Raw genomic sequence first — 22,564 nt, 5'->3', positions numbered from 1 at the left:
TGACTTTAGAGGGTTTTATTTTAATACAACTAAAGGACAGAATGCCATGTCTTAGTCTATGTCATTACATGAAAAAGTGTCACAATAATACGTATTGAAAAACCAGAAAAAATCAAAAGAGGAGCCATCATATCTTTTAATTCTTTTGCCCTAAAGGCTCAGTTCAGCCAAATAAAACATTTCTACTTACTCCTAGTGATATTTAGCCATATATATATATACATCTTGAGTTTTATTTGCAGAACCTTTGAGCTTTCCACCAATTACACTTGTGATGCCACCCACAGTGAGCAGTTCTGATTTGGACTACATCTACAACCAACATAAATTACTTTCCTAGCAAGATGTGTGGATTAGGAAGAAGGCATAATACCTGGCTGAAAAACATTTGTTTCATACAGGAATTACTTTCAAAATCTTCTGCAAATAAAACTGACAGCATTTTTTGGAGACATCATGAAGCAGAAGAATGAAAATAACTGTAAGCCCCACGTTAAGATTAAAGAACATACTGTAGCTGTTAACATGTCTATATTACAGAGGGTCCACTCACTTTCAAAATCACTGCTTTCACACTCAGCATTCACTACTGTAGCTATCATAAATGTTGAGGTACAGTCTGACTGAGCCTTATTACAAGCGTGACACTCCGTTTAGAGACTGATAAAAAAAAAAAGACACACTAGGACTGAAATATGATTTGAGTGCGATGATCCATCTTTTAATTTGACTGTAATGTTTGAGTTTTGTGTTGTTACCAGTGTTAGTTCTGACCACTCCATCTGCAATTCTTAAGTTTTCTGCTTGGACAAACTTTACCAAAAAGCAACACAAAGTCTTTGCACTCTTTCGCAGGCTTTACTACTTTGTTATCATCACTCTGACCTCTGAGAAAAGAGGAAGGATTTGAGACTGGTGACAAGAATCCAGGATGGAAAAACAGTGAAACACTAATCCTTGGTGAAAGGGGTAACAGGAAAGATGAAAGACGTTGTTCAACACCATTTGCTGACATCAGTCAGTTGAAGGAGGTTCCTGGGATTCCCTATTTACTGAATCAGAAAAGGAAGAGAATAGTTAAATTATATTTCAGAATTTTTTTTGTAACCTCATACATATAAAATTAAGTCCCAGTGGAAAAATGATATGGTACAACTCAATGCATTTTTTTTGTAAAAGTCTAGTTTTTTAATTAAAAGTCTTTGTATACCTTCCTCTCTTGCCTTCATACGGGCAACAAAGTTATAGCTCTTGTTCCTGCGATAGTTCTCATAAGGGTCATCCAGTGAAACCCCAACACCTTTGTACTGATCCCATTTATCCCTGACATCTCCTCCTTTGATGGGGTCTTGGATACCCTGTTCTTTGGCCCCCAAACCTCCTGAACCACTCCAGCCTACAGCAGAGACGACACAACAATAACAGCGGAAAATCTGGAAATCTGTGCCATGCCAATTCAGGATGAAAAAACCTTCACATTGAAAACATGTCGTTATGACGGAAAAAAAGAAAGAGCATACCCATCTTCATCAGCAGCTGATGACCCTTGTTCTCCTCTCCTAGCCTGGTGTCTGTAACCAGTTTGGAGGAAGGCGTTCCCAACACTGCTGTGGAGCTGTAGGAGACAGGAGAGGTGGATACCCATACTACAGTAAAACATAGAATTTTAGAAAAGTATCTTATCAAGGAGTAGTAAGGGAACTTACGTAGGGGAGGAGCTTCGGGATTTGGGGCCACGGCGTCGCTTAGTGGGTGACTGTGACCGGGATCTGGACCTGGAGCGAGAGCGACTCCGAGATGACCTGGATCTGCTCCTGGACCTTAAGAGAGTTAGGTTGCAGCATATTAGGCCATGTGCGTTAGCTTTGAACAACTTGGAATGATGATCAAGGAAGGAGGAGGGGGAGTGGTGGCTCAGCAGTTAATGCTTTGGGTGACTGATTGGAAGCTCTGGGTTCTAGCCGTCATTTGTGCTACAAGGATGTCATAGTGTGGCTGACTGTACAGTCTGAGACCCCAGCTTCCTAACAAGCTGCGATGTCCGAAAAGAGAAAAATTAAGAAAAATAAAAGAGAAAAAAGCTGATGGCTGTCAGCATAGAAACTGCTGAATCTGACACCATGTGTGTAGCAAGTTAGCATACAAGCTTCACTCATCAGCTTTTCACTGATCTTTGACTTTGGAAAGTTCCTCAAGTTTCTGGTTGTTGCAGCCTCTGGTGGCCATGGGTCTAGATGGCTTGTGGAGTAGGGGATTGGTTACACCTGGCTGAAGACCGAGTTCCAGATTACACCCGGCACTCACAAGGAGTGATTAGCATGGAGCTCCAGACCTCTTCCCAGCCCCAGTCCTCCCCACCCACACAACGGATTGGTCCACCACCATGACTCCTCCTCCCTGAAGACCCCACCAATCACCACACACAAACATGTAACTGCAACCAAGGTTTGCAGTCGGGGCAGCTGGTAGTTATGACCAGTTCGCCCTGGTGCCTCTATGTGAGCTGTGTATTGTTTTTCTGTGGTCCTTCAGTCTGTAGATACTTGTTGTGGGTACTACAGACAATTTGAGCTTCTGTTGGCAGCTGCTAATTTGGTGTGGAGCCTCCAGACTCAGTGGAGATTGAGGCTCCAGTTAGCAGTCCGCCAACTTAGTGAAGAAACTGTTTAGTATTTAGAGTCTTTGTGAACTGTGCGTTCAGTATGTGTGTTCAGAGGCACCAGTTTTGTTTAGTTAATTCTGTGCACTCTTTGTATTAGTTTTTGTTTCTCGTGGTGGGTGCTGTTTCTGTATTTAAGTTTGGCTGGGGAGTTTAGTTGTTTTGTTTGTGTTTAGCTAAGTTACCAACTCTGTTAGCCTTCGTTTTGTTATATTCTGTTCTTTGATTTGGCAACATCCACCAGTCTTGTGTTCTTTGTCATCACCTTTACGTTCAATTAGCTACTGAGCAATAAATGGCTTTACCTGAGCCGAACAAAATCTGGTATTTTTTAGAGGTCGACCGATATGGGATTTTCAAAGGCCGATGCCGATACCGATTTTTAAAAACATTTTCAGCCGATGGCCGATATCTAAAGCCGATTGTAGAAGCCGATTTTTATGGCCGATATCCTTTTTTTTTTAAAGAACATCGATTACAAAAGGCAATTTAAACACTAAAAGTATATACATGTATATATTACAAATTAAATACACTAGTAGAACTCTAACATTTATTGAACACAAAAAGTGAAAAGTACAATAACATAAAAAAAATACTTAAAGTTTACAAAAAATACAATTAAAAAGTAACCTGAAAGTGCAATTGCTTGTTAAACCCTGTACGGGTGCCTGATCACAAATCGGCTTTTTATTTGTAAATATCGGCCATTGGCCGATATTGAAAAAAGTCCATATATCGGCCCAAAATATCGGTCGACCTCTAGTATTTTTATTACATCCAGCCGACCCTTGAGGTTGGGGCGTAAACGCTGGTATTGAGTTTGTTCTCTGCTAAAAACAACACTGAAACCAAATTCCAGGTTATTTAACGGGTTGCATGATGTGTTGTTGATCATGAATAGTAAAAGCAGATGTGGCATCATAACTAGGTCAACTACAGTAAACATAGGAGGGAGCTGCAGTTACAGCCCAAACTGTTGCTGAGAAAACATGTAGCAAGACAGCAATTGTAAAATGAAAAATTGAAATACAGTCATTAAATAAGGATCACAATTGACCGAATGGAGAAAGTTATAGCCCGCGATGTCATGGACACAGTTTGTCACAGCAAAGGAGACGGTTATAAGAGAGAAAAAGTTCAAGAAAATTAATGACATCAGCTCTGCTTCTTCCTCTGTTCTTCTAAACTGCTTACTTGACATTCTGCCACACAGTGAGAACAGTTTTCCCTCCTTGTGGTCAGGAAGTGTTCATTTCTATTGAACAGTACCTCCATGTGCTTCAGAATATGATTCTTCAAGATTGATCAAATCAAATAACTAGCCTTAGAAATATGCACATACAGTCATGAAAGTATCATCATATCAAGATGTCTGTGTGGTAAACCTGTTTGCACACCTGGATCGTGAGTAGGAGCGGGAGCGACTGCGGGAGTGGGAGTGAGATGAACGCGATCGTGATCTGGAGGACTTTGAGGAGCGAGAGCTGGAGCGAGACGAAGATCTCCCTCGGCTACGAGACTGACTCCTGGAGCGACTGCCTCCACGACCACTGGAAGAATTGACCGTAGAGGGAGTTAGGAGGTTTTAAGGTACAGCAGCGAGAATATAAATAGACATCATTCACATAGGTCAGGCCACTACATTCTTTTATACAGTCTTTAAAATAGTGACATCCTGCCCACAAAGGATGAGGAAGCTTTCTAGCAAAAGTAGCAACGAGCATACCTTTGTTGACAGGCCACTGTAAAGCCCAAATGTAAGATGTAAGCTCCATCCCTGGGAGATGGAACCAGTGAACAATCCAAAAGAAGAGAAGGCTCACCTGTTTCTTTTCTCCTGTCCCTTTTTCCTCCGAGCCCTCATCTTGGCCCTGAAGAACTCATACAGGCCGTTCTGCTCCCAGCCTTCACTGGTGGAAGAACAAACCACAGCTAGCTGTAAAGTCCATGTTCTTCATTTACTTCTATCAGACACTTGCAGTATCACACAGATGCAGCTTATTGTAACCACTGCTGCACACAACCATTGAAAACAACGTGAGAATTCCACTGCATTCCTTTGCCAGTAGCTGAAAAATTGTCATTCCAACTAATTTAGAGCGAAAAATAAAATCACACAAAGCTGAAAAAAATGAAAAATTGTGATTGAGCATAAAAAAGTAGTGGAACTACAAAATGGAAAACTGGATAAAAACAAATGAGGAAACTGAATGGCCAACAAGTAGACATCATGGGACTGCTGTGGGTTTGGGTTCTGTTCAAAGTAAGGCTGGTCCGAATAGCAATTTCTGGGCTCCGGATTCCGAATATTCAGATCTCAAAATTAATATTCGGATACCACCACAACGACTGAATATTTGGATATTTGGGTCCAGCAGCCCTAGTTCATAGTTGATGAAATCATTGTTGACAAACCCCTTTATGAAATCTGTTTTCCCTCTTTGATTTTTCTTAACACTTTACTAAACATATTGCCAATGTTGGCAGTCTTCTCTGTTTTCAACCCACCACTGACCAACACCAGTTCAAAAGACACACACTGTGGCAGATTACAAGAGCTGTAGGTAATTGACATTTCAAAACTCGCTAAACCTTCTTGCAATGAGAAAAATATGTTATTGTTATTATATGATAAATTTGAGATCCTGTCTTTGTACTCAAGCAAAGATCAGTTGTTGATTTTAGTGATTGGAAAGGATTTAAATTCAAAAGTAGATTTGAAAGTGGACTAAAGTTTGCTCAAGTGGTAGAGCAGGTTGTCTACTAATTGAAAGGTTGGCAGCTCGATTAACACCAGACCCCAAGTTGTTTCTGATGGTAAGCGAGCACATAGCATGGTCGCTCTGCCACTGCTAGTATATATGGGACTTGGTAAACGAGAGCCTTGCTAGGGTTAAAAGGTGCCACCTAAGTGTTTACCATTTAATTCATGCTAAATTTGTCTTGCATATTCAGTTGAGGTTTGTGTACCTGTTTCGAGGCCGATCATGGGATGGAGGGCTGTAGAAAGCTTCCACAGCAGCTAGCAGTCGATCACTTGGTGGCATGGGAGGGGGCAACCGGATGTCCTTAGGGTCCAGAGGTTTATAGTCACAATCTTCAAGCTGTGCAGTAGACAGTACAATGAGGATCATCAGAGATTTAAGACATTCTTACTGTTCTAAATGTTCCTTATAAGGTGGCAGAATTTGAGATGATGTGATGGTACCGAAAGTACTGCAGAAACACCAGGTTCTGGAGACACTGGACAATAAAAACAATACTTAGAGTGGCAGCAGTAAGTGTGGATTCAACAACAGGTCTACTGTTACAGACGCACAGTGTTGCATATGGAGATACTTATCATTTGAGTTGGATGACGGGATAACTTTTTATCAATTGGTGCCACAGATAACTTGAAAGAAATACAGAAAATGCTAAATTTATCTAAGCAGCTTAAAGACAGACATCTGTATCTGTATACACAATCAAGATGATTAAATGTGAGATGTGAACTTTACAACATGCCATAAAAATGTTCAGGGAGAAAGTTCCCCTTCAAGAATCCTGAGCAGAAATCTATGGGAGACTTCTGTAACCGCGTGGGTTTTCTCCGGGTACTCCGGCTTCCTCCCACAGTCCAAAAATATGCTGAGGTTAATTGATTATTCTAAATTGCCCGTAGGTGTGAATGTGAGAGTGCTTGTTCGTCTTTGTATGTGGCCCTGCGACAGACTGGCGACCTGTCTAGGGTCTCCCCTGCCTTCGCCCGAGTCAGCTGGGATAGGCTCCAGCCCCCCCCCCGCGACCCTAGTGAGGATTAAGCGGTGTATAGATAATGGATAATGGACTTCTGTAACCTAAAAGACAGCATGTGTATGACAAATGTTACCAAGATGGCTGTCGAGCAGCAAGACTTGCCCAGAAGGACATTGCAATAGGCCATTAAGATCGAGCATGTTTTTATGCTATTGTGGCATTATTTGTAATGTTGTGGGGTTTTTTTTTGTATATATGTGTGTGTGTGTGTGTGTGTGTGTGTGTGTGTGTGTGTGTGTGTGTGTGTGTGTGTGTGTGTGTGTGTGTGTGTGTGTGTGTGTGTGTGTGTGTTGCAGCAGCTTTTTTCAAAATAAAAGTATGCAGTTTTATTTTGAAATACATGTATCTGATATAATTTTTTCTTTGAATTTGAGCCTAACAATCGAGGAAATGCTGTGATATTGGTACAGACTGCTAAATTTCTGGTATAATGAAATTCCTGATATATCACCATGCTGGTACTGTGGCACACCTGGATTTCTATTTCTATTAATATAATCTATATGGCAATTTCTACAGCCTAAATTATTATTTTATTCAATCTGATTGTCAGGTCTCTATAGGAAGTGCTTTGTGTACTGGCACATTTGCCTTCCAAAAGAAAGGGAAGTATTCCTGAGTAAATTCTGTTCAGCCTATAATTACTAAAGGGTTTTTGTTTTCAACTATTTACTGAGTTTCTAGAATTATATGTTTTATGCCTCGGTCCAACTCAACGTGTCGGCATATTTTCCTCTTTAAAATTACATTTTCCCTTCGAAGAGCAGCTTGTTGTGAGGAGAATCACAGCTTTCTGGATTTCATTGTTTTACAAACTAAACCATTCCACAGTCCAATCATTTTTGTTGTTTCCTACTGTGGTAGTATTCCGTCACACTGGCTTTTTTCTATCAAAAAAGTAACTTGATCAACTGAGATGTTAAACCATTTTACAACACATATTTATCTTCATGCACTGATCCTGAAATCAGAAGTAGAAGGCTTACTTTCACTAACGGAGCCATTAGACCAGCTGGCAAGTCAAAGTAGGGCACATTGGGCACCAGACTGGGGTCATCTTGAACCTGGTGCTGCCGATGGCGCATGTGTGGTGAATGACCATTAAAGCCATGTGGGGGTGGGCCAAAATCCGGGTGCTGGCCTCCACCCCAGGGAGGATGATCAGCTCCCATACCTGGTGGAGGTAGCCTCTGATTGGGATGGTGGTGGGGAGGAGGGCCTGGCATGTCTGGTGAACAGATGATTGACAATGGGAAAATACTGAAATACCATTTCAGGAGCAAAAACAGGAATCTTTACTGATCAGTCACTCTTTCCTCTGCACTAACCTCCGGGATATTCCCCCTGAGCATAGTCAAAGCGATGCGGGGTGTATGGCGGTCGATCATAGTGGTGTCTAGGGGCAAATTCCTCCTGCATGAAGCGTGGAGGAAAGCGTCCAAAACTGTGTGGTGGTGGTGGTGGGGGCTGGTTGAAAGGAGGTGGCTGCTGGTGGGGAGGGAAAGGTCCTCTGAAATGGGGAGGTCTCTGTTAAAAATGCAACATAGACAACACAGTTAATCACGTACATGAGCAGAACAAAGCCATATCCTTGTTATAAAAGAAAATAACCTTGAAGTCAAATTCAGACAAGGATAAATGGTACTTACAAACAGTAAATTCAGAGTATATAATATAATAATACAGTAAAAATTTGTAACAGAAATCAGAACAAAGTAGGGAAAACCACAGTAATCATCTGCCACATGCCTGCATGCGTGGAGGAAATGGGGGCTCCCTTTGACCCCAAGGAGGCTGGTCAGGCTGGTTCCCCCAAGGTGGCTGTTGGTCATATGAGTTCCAAGATGGGGGACCTGGATCAGAGCCACTTGGACCACTCCAGGGGCTTCCTTCTCTAGGAGGACCTCCACTCCAATTCCCTGGGTCCCTCTGGTCATTCCACATTCCCTCGTGGCTGTTCCAAGGAGGGCAAGGAGGGGGAGGCTGATTTGGGTCAAAAGGAGGCTGTGGAAGGACAAAAGTTACCCTAGTTACTTGAGGCTGCACATAGACCTGAGTCTAGCAATGCATTTACATATGCAGAGGTCCTTTGCACACAGGAATTGAACCACAGTCTCCCAGTTCCAAAACAGAGGTTTTGCATTCTGACCTCAAATCATCAGTCTTGACTATACATTATACACCAACAATGTAGGCTATAAAGCTGGGTGATTTAAAATTTCTAGGTTTTCTTATGTGCACTGGAGCACTGTGTTTGCAAATTTTAAAATTCATAGCTAAGAATTCATTTTTGTTGACATGTGAGGTACAGGCTTGTCACTTTTTGCCTTCAGCAAAACAGATGGAATTTTTTTTTTTTTTTTTAAATAAACCATCTGCTCATATCACCTTTTTCCCCACTGGGAATAAGAATAAAATAAATAAGAATCAGTGATTAGTCCAGTTCTGTTCTTAGTAAACATCATCTCCTTTTGGTTTTATTTGCTGCTATGCTACCCAACCCTGTTGCCAAATAAGTAAATGTAGATTATAGAAAGAGAAAGTAAAGATGACTTTTGTCTCAAACCCAATCAAGCTCATGCTTGTAAAAAAAAAAAATTAAAAACTGACATCTCGGAGAAGCATGACACACACACACAGAAAAACAGGTTTTTACCGGCTGGTTGGGGTTCCAGGGGCCCATGTGCTGGGGGTCATACCATCCCGGCTTGTTTGAGGGGATATCTGGGGCTCCACTGGGGTTGCTGGGGTCCTGTGGTCTGGCTGAAGCTCCATCAAACTCCCCTGGAGGAGGACCCGACATTGGAGGCTTCACGTCTAATGTAGACAAACATACGCTGATAGATTATAGCACAAACATAAATGTACTTGCCCAACGTGGAGCAGGTCAAAAACCTATTAAGCAAAACCTTGCACAAGATGAAAACTTTCCCAAAACTGCTGAGGAAGAATGAACTGAAGTTGAACTGTCAAATGGTTAAAAGCACGACTGCATTGTATTATTGTATGGTACATTAACATGTTGGTTTTGTTGTCATATAAACTGTAAAAGTGTTTTTTATGCATCAGACTGTGCCTTGGGTTTTGTTGAGTGTGTCTTGTCTCACCAGACTTTGGAGTTATTGGTGGGGGCTTTTCAGGTTCTGCAGGGGTAGCAAGCTGTCCTACAGGGGTTGGCTGTGGCTGAGGCTGCTGCTTCAGACTGGAAACAAACTCGTCATGCTGGGTCTTCAAAGCCTGTATCTGCTGCTGGAAGGCCAGCTGAATTGGCTGCACTACTGCAGCATACTCTGTAATCAGGGATGCCTGGTAGAGAGGACAGTGGTATGTACAATGTCAGACTGCTTCTATGAGTGTGATTAAAAACAAAACAAAAACAAAGCTTCATGTTTCTAAAATAAGGAAAGAAAAGAAAATATGACACATGCACGCATAAATGAGAATTTGGTGAGAAAAATAGTTGTTCCTCAAGCAAAGTGATGATTAAAGGTCAATTCCTAGTTTTCACAATGGATGTGGACTGCACCGGCTGATCTCTTCACACTAGAATAGGCATGCATTGTCCGTGTGACTTTGCAGCCAAGAGAACTATTGGAAAGTCCCTCTTTTATTATAAATGTCACCATGCTCTTGAAGAATGGTCACATAATTATTGGCTTCATTAGCTGTGGATAGTACACAGACTCTGGAGAGGTCTAAGTGCAATCCTTGGCATTAGAGTTGGTTCTGAGCAGATGGAAATGCAAGTAAATATAATCTACTAAAACATGGAGGATGTTTCTCATATTTAATGCCATGTTTTATTTACTCTTGCCACTGTGTGCAGTGACAGTGTGCTGTCCTAACTTTTGGATTCACTAGCCAGCACAATGTCAGCATACACTGAAATTATGCATAGGGCCAGGTGACATTGAGTTACAAACTTATTTAATGATAATCGTGGCTCACAGATCGGTTTATGTGGAGCTTCCAATGAGGAGCAGATATAGATTTGCCAAATGGGTCCATGTACAAAAACAACCTTACATGTGTGAACTTGTTTTAAAATGTTAATAACATAATTCACATACATTCAATTACTTTGTTCAATATAGATATATTTCCTTGTACAGAGGTTGCAATAGCAATATTAAACTTCTGACAATAATGGAAAATACACTGTTTACCCAGAGTTTACACTTTTACCAAAACAAAAAAATGCACATCCCAACAGACTGCATGTACAGCGGTGTGAAAAAGCAAGTGAGTCCAAAGGAATGACATTAATTAATGTAGAAATTTGGCTTAAAACATGGTTAGATCTTTATCTAAGTTACAATTACAAACAAACACAATCCATTCTAAATAATAACACAGAAGTTATTGCATTGTTCATGTTCACATTCAGCACATTCATCAACAATTCAAAGTGTACACTGGAAACAAACAAAAAGAGCTAATGGGAGTGAGAAGTTAGCAAACCTGGACTCTAGTCAATAAAAAAGGCTAAGGTGTGGGTAGAGGTACTGTGCCTTTTACAAAAATCCAATATTTTAGCTTTCCTGTTCAGAAGAACCATCGGCTGAATCAGGCATCAGTGAGCCATGTGTCACAAAAAAGAGCTTTCAGAAGACTGGTGAACCAGATTTATTAATTTACATTGATTTTACATGTCAGATAGAATGCGTTACTTTTCTTGGCTGTCAACGGTTTCTACTGCAATTTCAAAATTGTGCCAAATCATGCTTAAATGGGAGCCTGTATAAGTTTGACAGTATTGTACACAGTTACTGTCTAACTGTACTACCAGAAATCTTGTGAGTGTTGTTAGTACAGAAGATTTATGTAGACAGCACAGAAGGGAAAGTGTATTCTGTGCAACACTGCTAGGGAACTGGCCACAACAGTCAGGGAATGAAGGAAGATGGCTGAAATCCGGAGCCAGACATTTCTCAACCAAAACATGCAAGCTTTCTGAGAAAGTCCAATTCAAACAGTGATGCCACTATAGAGGATATTACTGGTAATAATCTTCCACAATCATATTCATGCATGAACTCACCCATTCTGTTAAGGCAAGATGCCAGACTCTGCTCCTCAGTTCTTTTTTGTATTGTTTGTATTGTATTTCTTGTATTTTTGTATAATTTTACAATTTCTTGAGCAACTGTTACATAACTATTTCCATGTGGGGATTGCTAATGTTTTTGTGATTCAGATATCAGTGCAAACACCAGGAAGATGCAGAGGCAAAGCAGCAGTAAATTAGAGCTTTAAGGCTTGTTTCACTCACCTGATACTGGCCAAGGCCCAGTGCAGGATTCTGGAGCTGCTGAATGGTCTCCTCATTGAAGTAGCCATTCTTTTCCCAAAGCTGTAACAACTGAGAAGGGAGAGGGGGATAAGGATAAACTTTATTGATCCACAGTGGGGAAAGTTCACCGTTACAGCAGCTCCAAAGAAAAAGTATAAAGGCAGTGCAGGAATAGGTAAGAAAAAGAAACAGTGCAAAAATTGCAGAAAAAACATCATATACAGATGATTTTTTAATTTTTTTATCATCATGTAGAAGACACAAGATACACAAGAGGATGAGGTATCAGTTATTGCACATAAGTAGGAGGATGCGTGTCTAAAATGGGGAAGAAAAAAAGTGCAGCAGTGAACAGTACACGGTGGAGTTTATAGTGCGGCATTGTACAATCTAACAGATGCTGGAATAAACGACCTGCGGAAGCGTTCCTTCTTACACCTAGGGTGTACCAGTCTGTTGCTGAAGGCGCTTCTTAAGGAGTTCACAGTCTGATACAGAGGGTGGGAGGTGTTTCTGATGATAGAAGACAGTTTGCCCAGAGCCCTCCTCTCTCCCACCACCTCCATGGAGTCCAGGGGGCAGCCACAGACTGAGCTGCTCTTTTAATCAGTCTGTTTAGTCTGTTCTTACCACGCTCAGAGCACCCCCCTCCCCAGCACACCACTGCATAGAAGACCACCGATGCCACCACAGTGTCATAAAAGGTCCTGTGGTGGCATCGGTGGTCTTGTATGCAGGATGGGAGAAGCAAAAAAATACTCGATCAGAACAAGATAGTTGATTAATTCTCAATGTTTCTAGAGAGAGCAGAACAATCTACCTTGATTCACCGAAGCTGTGTATTTAGCTAGCATTATTTTTTTGTGTTGATGACTACCAGACTGCAGTGTTGTCTGCTTACATACAGCATGTGTTGACACAACCCTATTCAAAAGAGGACCTAGTCAGGGATACTGGCATGATAATCTTCATTATACTATATAACACTGATAATAGGAAGCCCTGAAACCGAACTGACTCATAAAATGATCAAGGGACTTAAAGTTCAACTGTGTAGTGGACAGATGGGTGGCGTCTGCCTCCTGTATAATCTGCTGACTTTGCATATTACACCTTTCTTTTAGGTCTATCTTCAGAGCCACAGTTTGTTTTCATTTATGACACACTGAATTTGCACAGCAATGAGTAAATGAACTCAAGCAGGTGGAAAGAGTCTGACACAGGACACTTCTCTCCCCCTTGGAGATGAAGCTAGCTAGACCATGTCTGCATCTCTCCCACTGGAAACCCCAATTATTGAGCTGGAAAAATTCAGCACAAGTATTAATTGCAACTTAATGTCTCTCTGAAAGCTTCACTCTCACAGATTCATTTATCTCTGGATTCAAGAAAATAATTTTGAAATGTATAGCTGTAGCTTGTATTTGACATTTGCATAACATCCGTTTCCAACTCTTATAATCTGTAAAAAATTAAAGTTATTTAAAATTAATTTGTGCCTTGGACTTCGAGTGTGTGTGTTGGTGTTTACCCTGGTGATCTTCTGCTGCTTCTCTTCCTCTACAGCCAGAAAGCTGGTGCAGTAAATTGGGACAACAACTTTCTGAAGCGCTGCTAACAAATCCTTCTGCTGCTTCCGCTGGCTGCCAGAAAACATTAAACAGACATTACAACATTACAAAAAGACCATACAGACACAAAATCTATTTTTTTTGGCCTTTCAAAAGCTCCTTTACACGCGAACTGTCTTTAATCAGATCAATGCTTAAATTGAAACTACTATTTCTTTTCATTATAATAACATCATTGTATTTTTTCAACTGATCCTTCAGCCTAAATGTCAGGAACCAGTGAAAAATGAAAACGCAACTTTCCACTGCCCAAAAATGACGTTTTGAATATCAGCCGAAAACTTAAAGACATTCAGGCTATAATGATTTAAAACTTAGGAAATCAAATTGGGGAAGCTGTAACAGAATGTTTGCCATTTTTGACTGATATGATTTTAAAAATGTATCCAAGATCATTATTGTTGTAATGTGTATGATGTCATGGCTCAACATTAGTTAATATGCATTTAACACATTCCATTCAGTGAAATCGAATCCAGTCCATTAATCCAAAGTGGATCCATTCCCAAACCTATGCTTCTTCAACATTTGATAGAACTATTCAAACAAGTGTTTTATAAATCAGAGGTATGTACTCCTGAAATCATGTTACTGCAGGTGAGATTGTACCTACGTAACACTCCCTAGCAGGTTAATTAGAGATATCATCAAACAAGCATTGTCATGAATGTATTTAGGTTTGTGTACCAGTGATGGAGAACATCATTGGTTAAATAGATGAGGTGTAGACGGAGCTCAAAATGTGCTCCATCAGCAGTGATGCGGTTGCGAAGATGCGACGTCATCAGTTCACAGTGCGGTGGAGTCTTGGCATTGTTGAACATCCAGTTCTTGCCGGCCTGAGAGCAAGACAAACATATGAGTGACACATAAAGACGCTACATAAAAATCCTTAAATAAATGTCAGTTATGATGGGCTTACTGAAATGGCATCTTTGGTGCAGGTGTCTATGATGGGCTGGAGCAAGTTGTCAAACTCTGTGATGTCCAAATGAGTTTCCAACAGCAGTTTTTGGGTCTGCTGCTCCATAGCCAAAGCAATGGCTGCAGTCACTTGTTCCTACATTGAGAAAAGCATCTGAAAATATATCAGTCTGTATTCGGCCTGCCGAGTCAGTTCTTGTAATTCCAACAGATGGCAACAGCAAAGTCAGATTTCACTCACTTGGATCAGTTTTCTTGCTTTTGTGTATTCCAAGTTTTCATCTTCTCTTTATGTAAAAAAAAGTTTCTAATCATTGTTTTATTGCTGAATTAAAGTTGCTCTCTTTTATAAAACTGAATTCAACACATTGTTATGGCCCTAGGCCGTCGCACTCCTTTTCCCTTTTACACGTGATTAACCTTGCTCAGGTAACAAATGTACATTTGTATGTTAAAGTCTCTGCACTGGATTGGTGTCAGCACTTGGACACCAGTCAGTCTGTAGTTTTGAGTGCTCCTCCTCTATCTCGCCTCCTGCCCTATCTGATTGAACCGATACTTCAGCGCTGTGTTCCAATCAAGCAGTGCCTGTCGTCTCAGCACCTGTTTAAAAGCTCAGAATAACTGTCACTATGTGCAGCTCTCCTTGGTGACTCTTTTGATGTACAATAAAGCAAGTTCAGCACATACAGGGTATCATTCTGTTATTTGGCTTCACTCAACCCAATATCTTCAATCAGGATCAGCCGTCTTATATACCTGGTTGTCAACTTGGTAAGTCAGTCCAGGTTTTCTGAATCTAGCTCTCAGCATGTTCACATGAAGGTCGTGAATTTGGCGACAGGTGGCCAATCACAGTCATGGACAACTTTACTGGCACCAGAGTGCCATACTTTACAAAGACCAAACTATAATATTAGAGAAATACAAAGATTTGTAACATATAATGGAAACTAAAAGTAACATAGCTACAACAGCCAAAGAAAGCAAAGCTGCGAAAAACTGTAGACTATGTTAAAGTATAACTAAATTAGCAATAACACTGTCTATTCACATAAAAGCTGCAAAACTGTGCATTTCTTATTCAAGATTCATTTTAATTATTATCATGCATCACAAGATTGTATAATGAAATTATAGATGTGCCCTTTAATGCTAGTAACAAAATGACAACTTATTTAGTGAACATATAATCATGTAATAAAAATCTAACTATTCCTTTTCATGGTGATGTGGAGAATGAATTCAGTAATCTCACATTACGTTTCTTTCTCCTGGCATGTAAGACACTTTTAGCCTTATTCTGTCATGATGATTCTTGGCAAGGTTTTTGGAGCAAGTAAAGAACTGTAGAAACATAATTCTAATCCATGAGTAGGTATACTGAAAATTGTCAACAATCAGGCTATAAGGTGTGATTGTTTTGACCAGTGTCTGTTTTAGGATTATATTGCTCTACAAAGGCTCTGGGGCAGGTTAGGCAGTCAGCAGATGTTATCAGGGATATGTATCCTGACATGAACCAACATCATAGTACCAAAACCATCACCTGAAGTTACCTCAATAACCTCCAACCTGCTACATAGTACAGGCCTCTACAACCATTTTTGTTCATGTATGAGACACCTCTTCATTATTTGGAGGCTGGCCCAAGTTAAGGGTTTTGTTCAAAGCAGATCTTGTGAAACTGCACCAGTAGGGTGCCACTCCTGACTCTTATTTTTGGTTGGTTAGTAAGTGCAGGTAAAGCACCATTAGATTTTCTTTGTTTTCAATTTAATTTTGCTGTTAATACAGACTAGGCAAGCGAGTTTAAAACTTCTCATTAGAAGTCCTCTTTTTGTTTCTATTAACCTCCTTTTATCCAAGTAGCACCCATTGCACTCCATTCCTCCTTTTGGAATATGTGTTCATTTATGTTATCCCATTCCTTGAATCATTTCTGTCATGTTCTGTACCTGTCTGAGTGTGTGCAGATGCTGCTCCTGCTGTTGAAGATTCCACTGGCTTTGTTGGATGAGCTCATCGATGGGGGGTGTCGCAGGTGGAGGAATCGAAGGTGGCGCAATCATGGGCATTGATGGAGTAGGCATATCAACCACATCTTTGGCACTTGGGTTGTACATATCTGCAAAAACAGCAGTGAATGTGAAAATCTGAAGTTTGGTAAATTTTTGATTTTGGAGATAATGACAGATAATGTACTGATTTTTACACACAACTAGTTCATTCAAAATGACCTCTGAAAGTCAAAAAAGATGTGGTTTACATATGGGAAGCAGATGAAATGTTCCAGGAAGAAAGCAGAAGAGTGAACGAACTTTAGGACATGCAACCAGCATTGACACAACCACTGACAAACTGCAGAAACAACTGCTGCTATAAGGGAAACATGCAGTCATCTCCAAAAATCATAAACGATGAGAAGCACCAAGGTTTGCAAACAGAGACGAGAAGTTTTAGTCTACTAAACTACAGCTGAGCTGCACAATTAGATTAAAGACATGTTCCCACATTCATGAGGTGGTATTATATAAGAATCAATACAACTGTAATGTTACAGAATCAATGGCCTACATTCCAAGATCAAACTGTGTGTAAAAAGACATATAAACAACAAATGTTCCAAGCTGATACATTTTCAAGAAATCAGTTATCATATATGTCCTTTAAAACCTATCTCTGGGTTAAAGATGGAGTCTTATTCTGGGGAAGGTTTATAAGGATTTAAAAGTGGAAAAAGCTGATTAGAGACAGAATTTTTCCAAAAACTGAGACAGCAACGCAGATACTAACGAACCCAATACTAATGATTGAAATGGTGCAGCCCCTAACCCACAGCTGCCCTGAATCCAGAGTAGAACCATTTCACAGACAAACAAATGAAACAAGGCTTGGTCATAGACAGGTACTAGGCCCTTTCATCTGTTTGTCTGAACAAACCTTACAGCTTCAAGATGGAGGATTGAGTGTACATTACTCAGACCAATCAAAAAGACATGGTTGAAATATCTTTAGCCAAGCTTCAAAACAATACAGCACAGACTCAAAAGAAAAATGTGACAATGAAATATGCAACCAAAACAAACCAAAAAGCTTTCAAGCACAGATGTGGTTGTGTCCAGCACAAATGTGCAAAAACGAAATGTGACTTTATAACTGGAATTTTGAATTCATCTGACGAATCTGTCTCCAAATAAATACCTTCAGATTTATACTCCTCCCCATCATGGGTAGAGGGATCTAAGTGGAGAAAAGCAAACTTTTAATGCATTTCAGTGGTATTATGAGACTGACAGAATAATTCCATGCAAACCTGTACAACACTGTGCTTTTATTGACAAGCCTTTGATAATTCAACCATCAGTAAGTAAAACCTAAGTGTAGGTGCCAGTAGAACTACTGACTGTGTCTAATCACCAGCAGGTGGTATGAATAGTCAGAGTAAATCCTATGAGCAAGTCCTTGAGTTTCTCTCTGTAATATTGTAACATTTTGACCCTATTATGTCAAGTGCCTTAGCATGACTTACTTGTGAATTGATGCTATATAAATACATTTGAAGGGAAAAGCTGAATACATATTTAACTAATTCCACTGATTCGTGAAAAAAAACAAATACAAAGAGAGCAGCGTTACATAATATTCCCTTCCTCCGAATTAGTTGTTTCAATAATCTAAAATTGCAAGTAACATAATGGTAATTACAATGAGCAATCAATTAAAGTGCGCACAAGGAATGTAAGGGAGAGATTTCTATGAAAACAATATCTTTACAACATATTACCACTTTAACTGTTCTGTTCTGTCTGACATATAAATAGTCCATAATAGACAGATGCAGCAAGAACAAGCTTTTCCTCCATTTTCTTGGTTACCGTGGTTGTAAGTCCCACATACGATAGACTGCTTGAAAGGGAGTAACAGGGATTAGACCAGTTCCTTTCTGAAAGCTTTACAGATGTTAGACAATAAGTGCTCATCTCCACAAAAAAAGGTGGAATACAGATCTGAATGACAGATGCTGGGTGCAGAGCTTTGTCTCTGGGAGAGTACGCTCTCTTGTCATTATGAATAACTGGGAGGGAAAAAAGACTCTCAGACACTCAGAAAAACACACCAAGTGAACCTGTACTTCAGCCATACACTTTGAAACAGGATGGACAACTGGGCAACAGCTTGCCATACTTGTGGCTAAACAATCTATAGACCTTCCATTTTCACAGTACACCCTGTGACTGAAAACGTGCACAGGTTGCTGGCAAGAGTATACTTATCATGCTTCTTTTGCTTACTGTGTACTTTTCATTGTATCATTGGTGGATGTCATGTGTTAAATAATGAAGTTACCACAGAAGAAAACTGCTTTTTTCCTTTTACATGCTACGTAAATGATTGAACTTTACATATTATACAAGTACACACTTCCTAAAGTATCTGACTCATTAATTATGAGGGAGACAGTATGGAAATTGTTTCTTCTGGCATACCTATTGAAATCTGATCCAGAAAAGGTGTGCATTCATCATTTGTGTAACTCAGCACATTCCTCTGGCATTGTTTCAAGGCAATATACTTTCAAATAAAAGTTGTAAAGACAGCTGAACTTAATACAATTCAGCCTCTACTGTCTGCACCCTATTTAACCGGTGTTCTTCACATGATTGGGCTTATTAATCCAGCACTGCATTACAATGCAAATTCTGCACAGGCTTCTTAAGTTTTGAAATCACCTGATACAACTACGTAGTTGTGCAGATGTTCCTCTAAAATACAATAAGTCATTTTAGCACAGGTGCATAGGATAGAGGGTACAAAAAAAGAAATTAAACATTTTGGTACATTACAATTTGTCAGTTTTCTACATTTACAAATGTCACTGCTAGATTTCTAAAGAAAGTCTGGTACAACTACAAGAAAACATAGTTTGATTAAACCAGATTTTTTTTTATAAAGATGTGATCTGGGTCAAATGTTTTCATCCACAGCTAACAACTGATCCGGACTTTAAAACAGAACGGGTGAGTTCATGTCACCAAGTCATGCTGCTCAGTTTCCAAGAGGTTTTGAATATCCATTTGAGGTACAGTTTTTTTCCTTTGGGGCTGGCATGTGGTATATGATCTCTGAATTTTGTTACATAAGTCTAAATACATGGTGTTCTTACAACAACCTTCCCCAGAGAAGATACTAGCCTCTCTCAGGTTGAAGTCAGTCTTATTTATGAGGAGAAATGTAACATTACATGTTTTAGGCGTGATTTGTTTTAATGTAAAATGATATGATGTGCTGTGGTGATTTATTTTAGAGATCGACCACTTAATCAGTAAATCAATTAAATGTCTTAGTGAGTTCAGCAAACAAAAAATTAATGCAGACACTTCTGCACACTTTTGCCACTCTATGGGCAGATGTCAGTGGTTGTGGTCAGAAACATAAAACAACAGCAGTTCTGTGTTCTGTAACTAATCGGCATATCAGTCAACCACCAATCTGTAAGCCTTTGGACACTGCAGTGTGTCCACACAACATTCTAAATTAGATTGTTGTTTTTACTTTGTGTTGTAAATGTTTAATCATCAATTTTGTAATGATTGTCTGTGTTATGCAGTGATTGCTGGAGGACCTTCACACTGCTTGCAGCTCTCTTTTTTGGTTTCATTTGTAACATTTGTATGCTAGTCTGCCTGGCTTTGCATGGCCTGTGGATATAAAGACCTGAGGGTGCATTTGAGGAGGATTGACTCACTTCTTTTGGTTTCGTTTGTGTAATTTTGGGTTGCTTCCCCTCCGAATCCTTTGCAGAATTAAGACCCAACTTGTTTGTTGGTTGTAACGGCAAGTTAATGCATTACAGTTTTCTTTAATATTTAGCGAAACATTTTGGAGTGCAGTGATTATGGCCACGGTTGCTTTTGAGTTCTGTTATGGCTAGGGAATTTGGGGGGGACATCAAGGTTTCATACCCAGCCTACTTTGGCATCAAGTCATGAGTTTAGCTCCGACTAGTCTCACAGTCCTGAACATTGCCTACAGGACGGATGGAGCTTCTGACTGTACTGCTTCCCTACTCTACAACACAGTAGCATACATTAAATGCTATCCTTTGCTCAAAGTAAGGACGATGTAGTAAGTAAGTGTAGGTAGGTAGTGTTTACTTGATAGACAGGCTCCTGATGCCGACAACTAAAAGGTGGAAATTCACTCTGAAACAGAATATATAATATTAATATGATCTTGGACAGTTTAATCAACCATTTCCCACATAGAAGCTGAAAATAATGCAGCTTGCCTGATATTTAGTATATTTTAGCACAATGTGGTTATTGAGCTGTTCTTTATTCCTTTGGACAAGCTGAATTTCATTAGATTTTTTTGCCGTGAACATTTCTTTGATAGCAAGAAAGGTGTAATCTTGGATACCAAACTAACTGAACATTCCAACATCATATAAATAGCAATGTATGAATTCTGTTTTCCTTGTGGACTAATCCTTTAACTACATACGCTGCTGTTGCTCCATAGCAAGCTTGCACTTGTAGTAGCCGAAGTATTCTCCCCCAAAGAGAAAGGAGAACTTTGGGTTGTCCTTCTGTTTCTCCATCGTCATCTTTTCAAACTCTGGCCCATTTCGAGCAACAAATTGGGCCAGTTTGTCAATCACATTCCTCAGCTCTTGATCTGCACCAGGGAAAAAAAAAGAAGGGAAAAACCAGTCAGAATATATGCTTTAAAAATGAGAACAAATAAATGACAAAATACAGCAAGAAGTGATGGGAATCTGCCAGTTTTTTTTTTACATTTTGAAAACGTATAATATTTACAGAACTAGACTTTCTTGCAAATAATAAATATCAAACCCTTTTAAAGAGATTCTGTAACTCTTTTTAAGTATTTCCAGAAACTTTTCCACCAATCAGAAGCCTTTTTTACACATGGTACATATATTTACTATATACACACACACACACACACACACACACACACACACACACACACACACACACACACACACACATATTTAACATTGATGCTTCATCAGTCTGTTAATGGGGCGAAAATGCAGTTCAAACATCGGTCACTTCTACATCAATTTTCCTCACTGCTTCCTTCAGACACACCCACCACAGTGATCAACAGAGCCCTGAAATGTGTGCAATATTTGTCATATACCTGAGACTGGACAGTAGACCAAATTATGTTTAATAAATAATAATGTACTAACAAACAAAAGACTAAATGGAAACTAATAGAATGCTAAAACTGTGACTGTGTGTAACAGCTCATCTGTCTGATGGGAAAATGAGTGCAGTGTGACTTGCTCTTAGATCCTGGCTGCATGTCAGGGATAACTTTAAAGCTAACAATAAAGACACTGCTGCTTAAAAATGTGCCCAATTCTCTTGCTTTGGAGATTCTCATGTGGATCCTACTGCTGTTTGATGCTGCACATATTTAATACCAATAAATAACAAACAACTTCACACAATTCCAAGAACTATTGTTAGTATGGCTTGTGTATGTCTCTGTTAAGGTAGATGCAGTTTGGACTTGTGGTGTGTTGAAAGTGCTACAGAAATGTTCCTAGGTCCAATATAGTAAACCTCCATTCAGACATGCTCTCCTCTCCATTAATGTCAGCGTCATGTCTCAATCCTGCTAACTTCTCCAAACAAGCCGCAAATACAATCTTCCCCCCATACTTCTTGGATATTTTTCACCCCGTCAGTCAGAACAGATTAATGGAAATATGATTAAAACAGATTTAACTGTATTTTGATCCTGTTTTCAAATATTGTTGGCTATGCACTTACCTTTGGTCAGAGCAAACAGCCGCCAAAGTCAGCTAACTTTAAAACAACGAAGAGCTCTAAACCACAGCTAATGTTCCTCCTGTGTTTCCGAACTATTCTCATGCCACTAGTGACACTGCTTAGGTGCAAAGGTGTGAGCTAAAACCTAGACTGACATTAAGCGACTTGTGTTAGTAAAAGTATTTAAAAATGCTAAATACAGTGGTACTGTTAGCAGTTTAGCATGTGGTGGCATGAGTGCTAACTAACGTTCAATGAACACCAGAAAACGCTGCTCACCTTCGGGAGGATTGGGGATATCCATGCTGAATTTCTGTTACAGCAACCTACTGCGCCTTAATGTAAAATCAGGTATCAATCGACTGGTTTTATCTTTGACGAATTCTTTCATACAACTAACAAAAACACTTACATTGCTACTGCAATGCACCGGAACTATTAC

The 22,564-nt window shown here is 39.8% G+C and overlaps 1 protein-coding gene across 3 annotated transcripts; it reads right to left on the bottom strand.

Annotated features, from left to right (window-relative positions):
• cherp (calcium homeostasis endoplasmic reticulum protein) lies at positions 1–22,564 on the bottom strand. 3 transcript variants are annotated; one of them, XM_035945027.2, is made up of 20 exons: positions 22,402–22,564; positions 20,816–20,989; positions 17,513–17,551; positions 16,267–16,436; positions 14,307–14,444; positions 14,072–14,223; positions 13,285–13,396; positions 11,733–11,822; positions 9,568–9,766; positions 9,117–9,244; positions 8,210–8,464; positions 7,789–7,987; positions 7,447–7,688; positions 5,633–5,766; positions 4,486–4,572; positions 4,060–4,212; positions 1,707–1,820; positions 1,521–1,615; positions 1,211–1,396; positions 1–1,052 (listed from the first exon to the last, which is right to left on the bottom strand). In XM_035945027.2, exons 1-20 carry the CDS (start codon positions 22,424–22,426, stop codon positions 1,015–1,017), a joined length of 2,730 nt encoding a protein of 909 aa, XP_035800920.1. In that variant the 5' UTR covers positions 22,427–22,564; the 3' UTR covers positions 1–1,014. The 3 variants fall into 3 exon arrangements, with proteins under 3 accessions (XP_035800920.1, XP_023119152.1, XP_023119153.1); XM_023263384.3 differs by having other exon boundaries at positions 9,117–9,277; positions 22,402–22,563; XM_023263385.3 differs by lacking the exon at positions 17,513–17,551 and having other exon boundaries at positions 9,117–9,277; positions 22,402–22,562.

The sequence above is a fragment of the Amphiprion ocellaris genome, chromosome 2 (assembly GCF_022539595.1).
Source record: "Amphiprion ocellaris isolate individual 3 ecotype Okinawa chromosome 2, ASM2253959v1, whole genome shotgun sequence".
NCBI lineage: Eukaryota > Metazoa > Chordata > Actinopteri > Pomacentridae > Amphiprion > Amphiprion ocellaris.
This window is presented reverse-complemented; position numbering and strand designations above follow the sequence as displayed.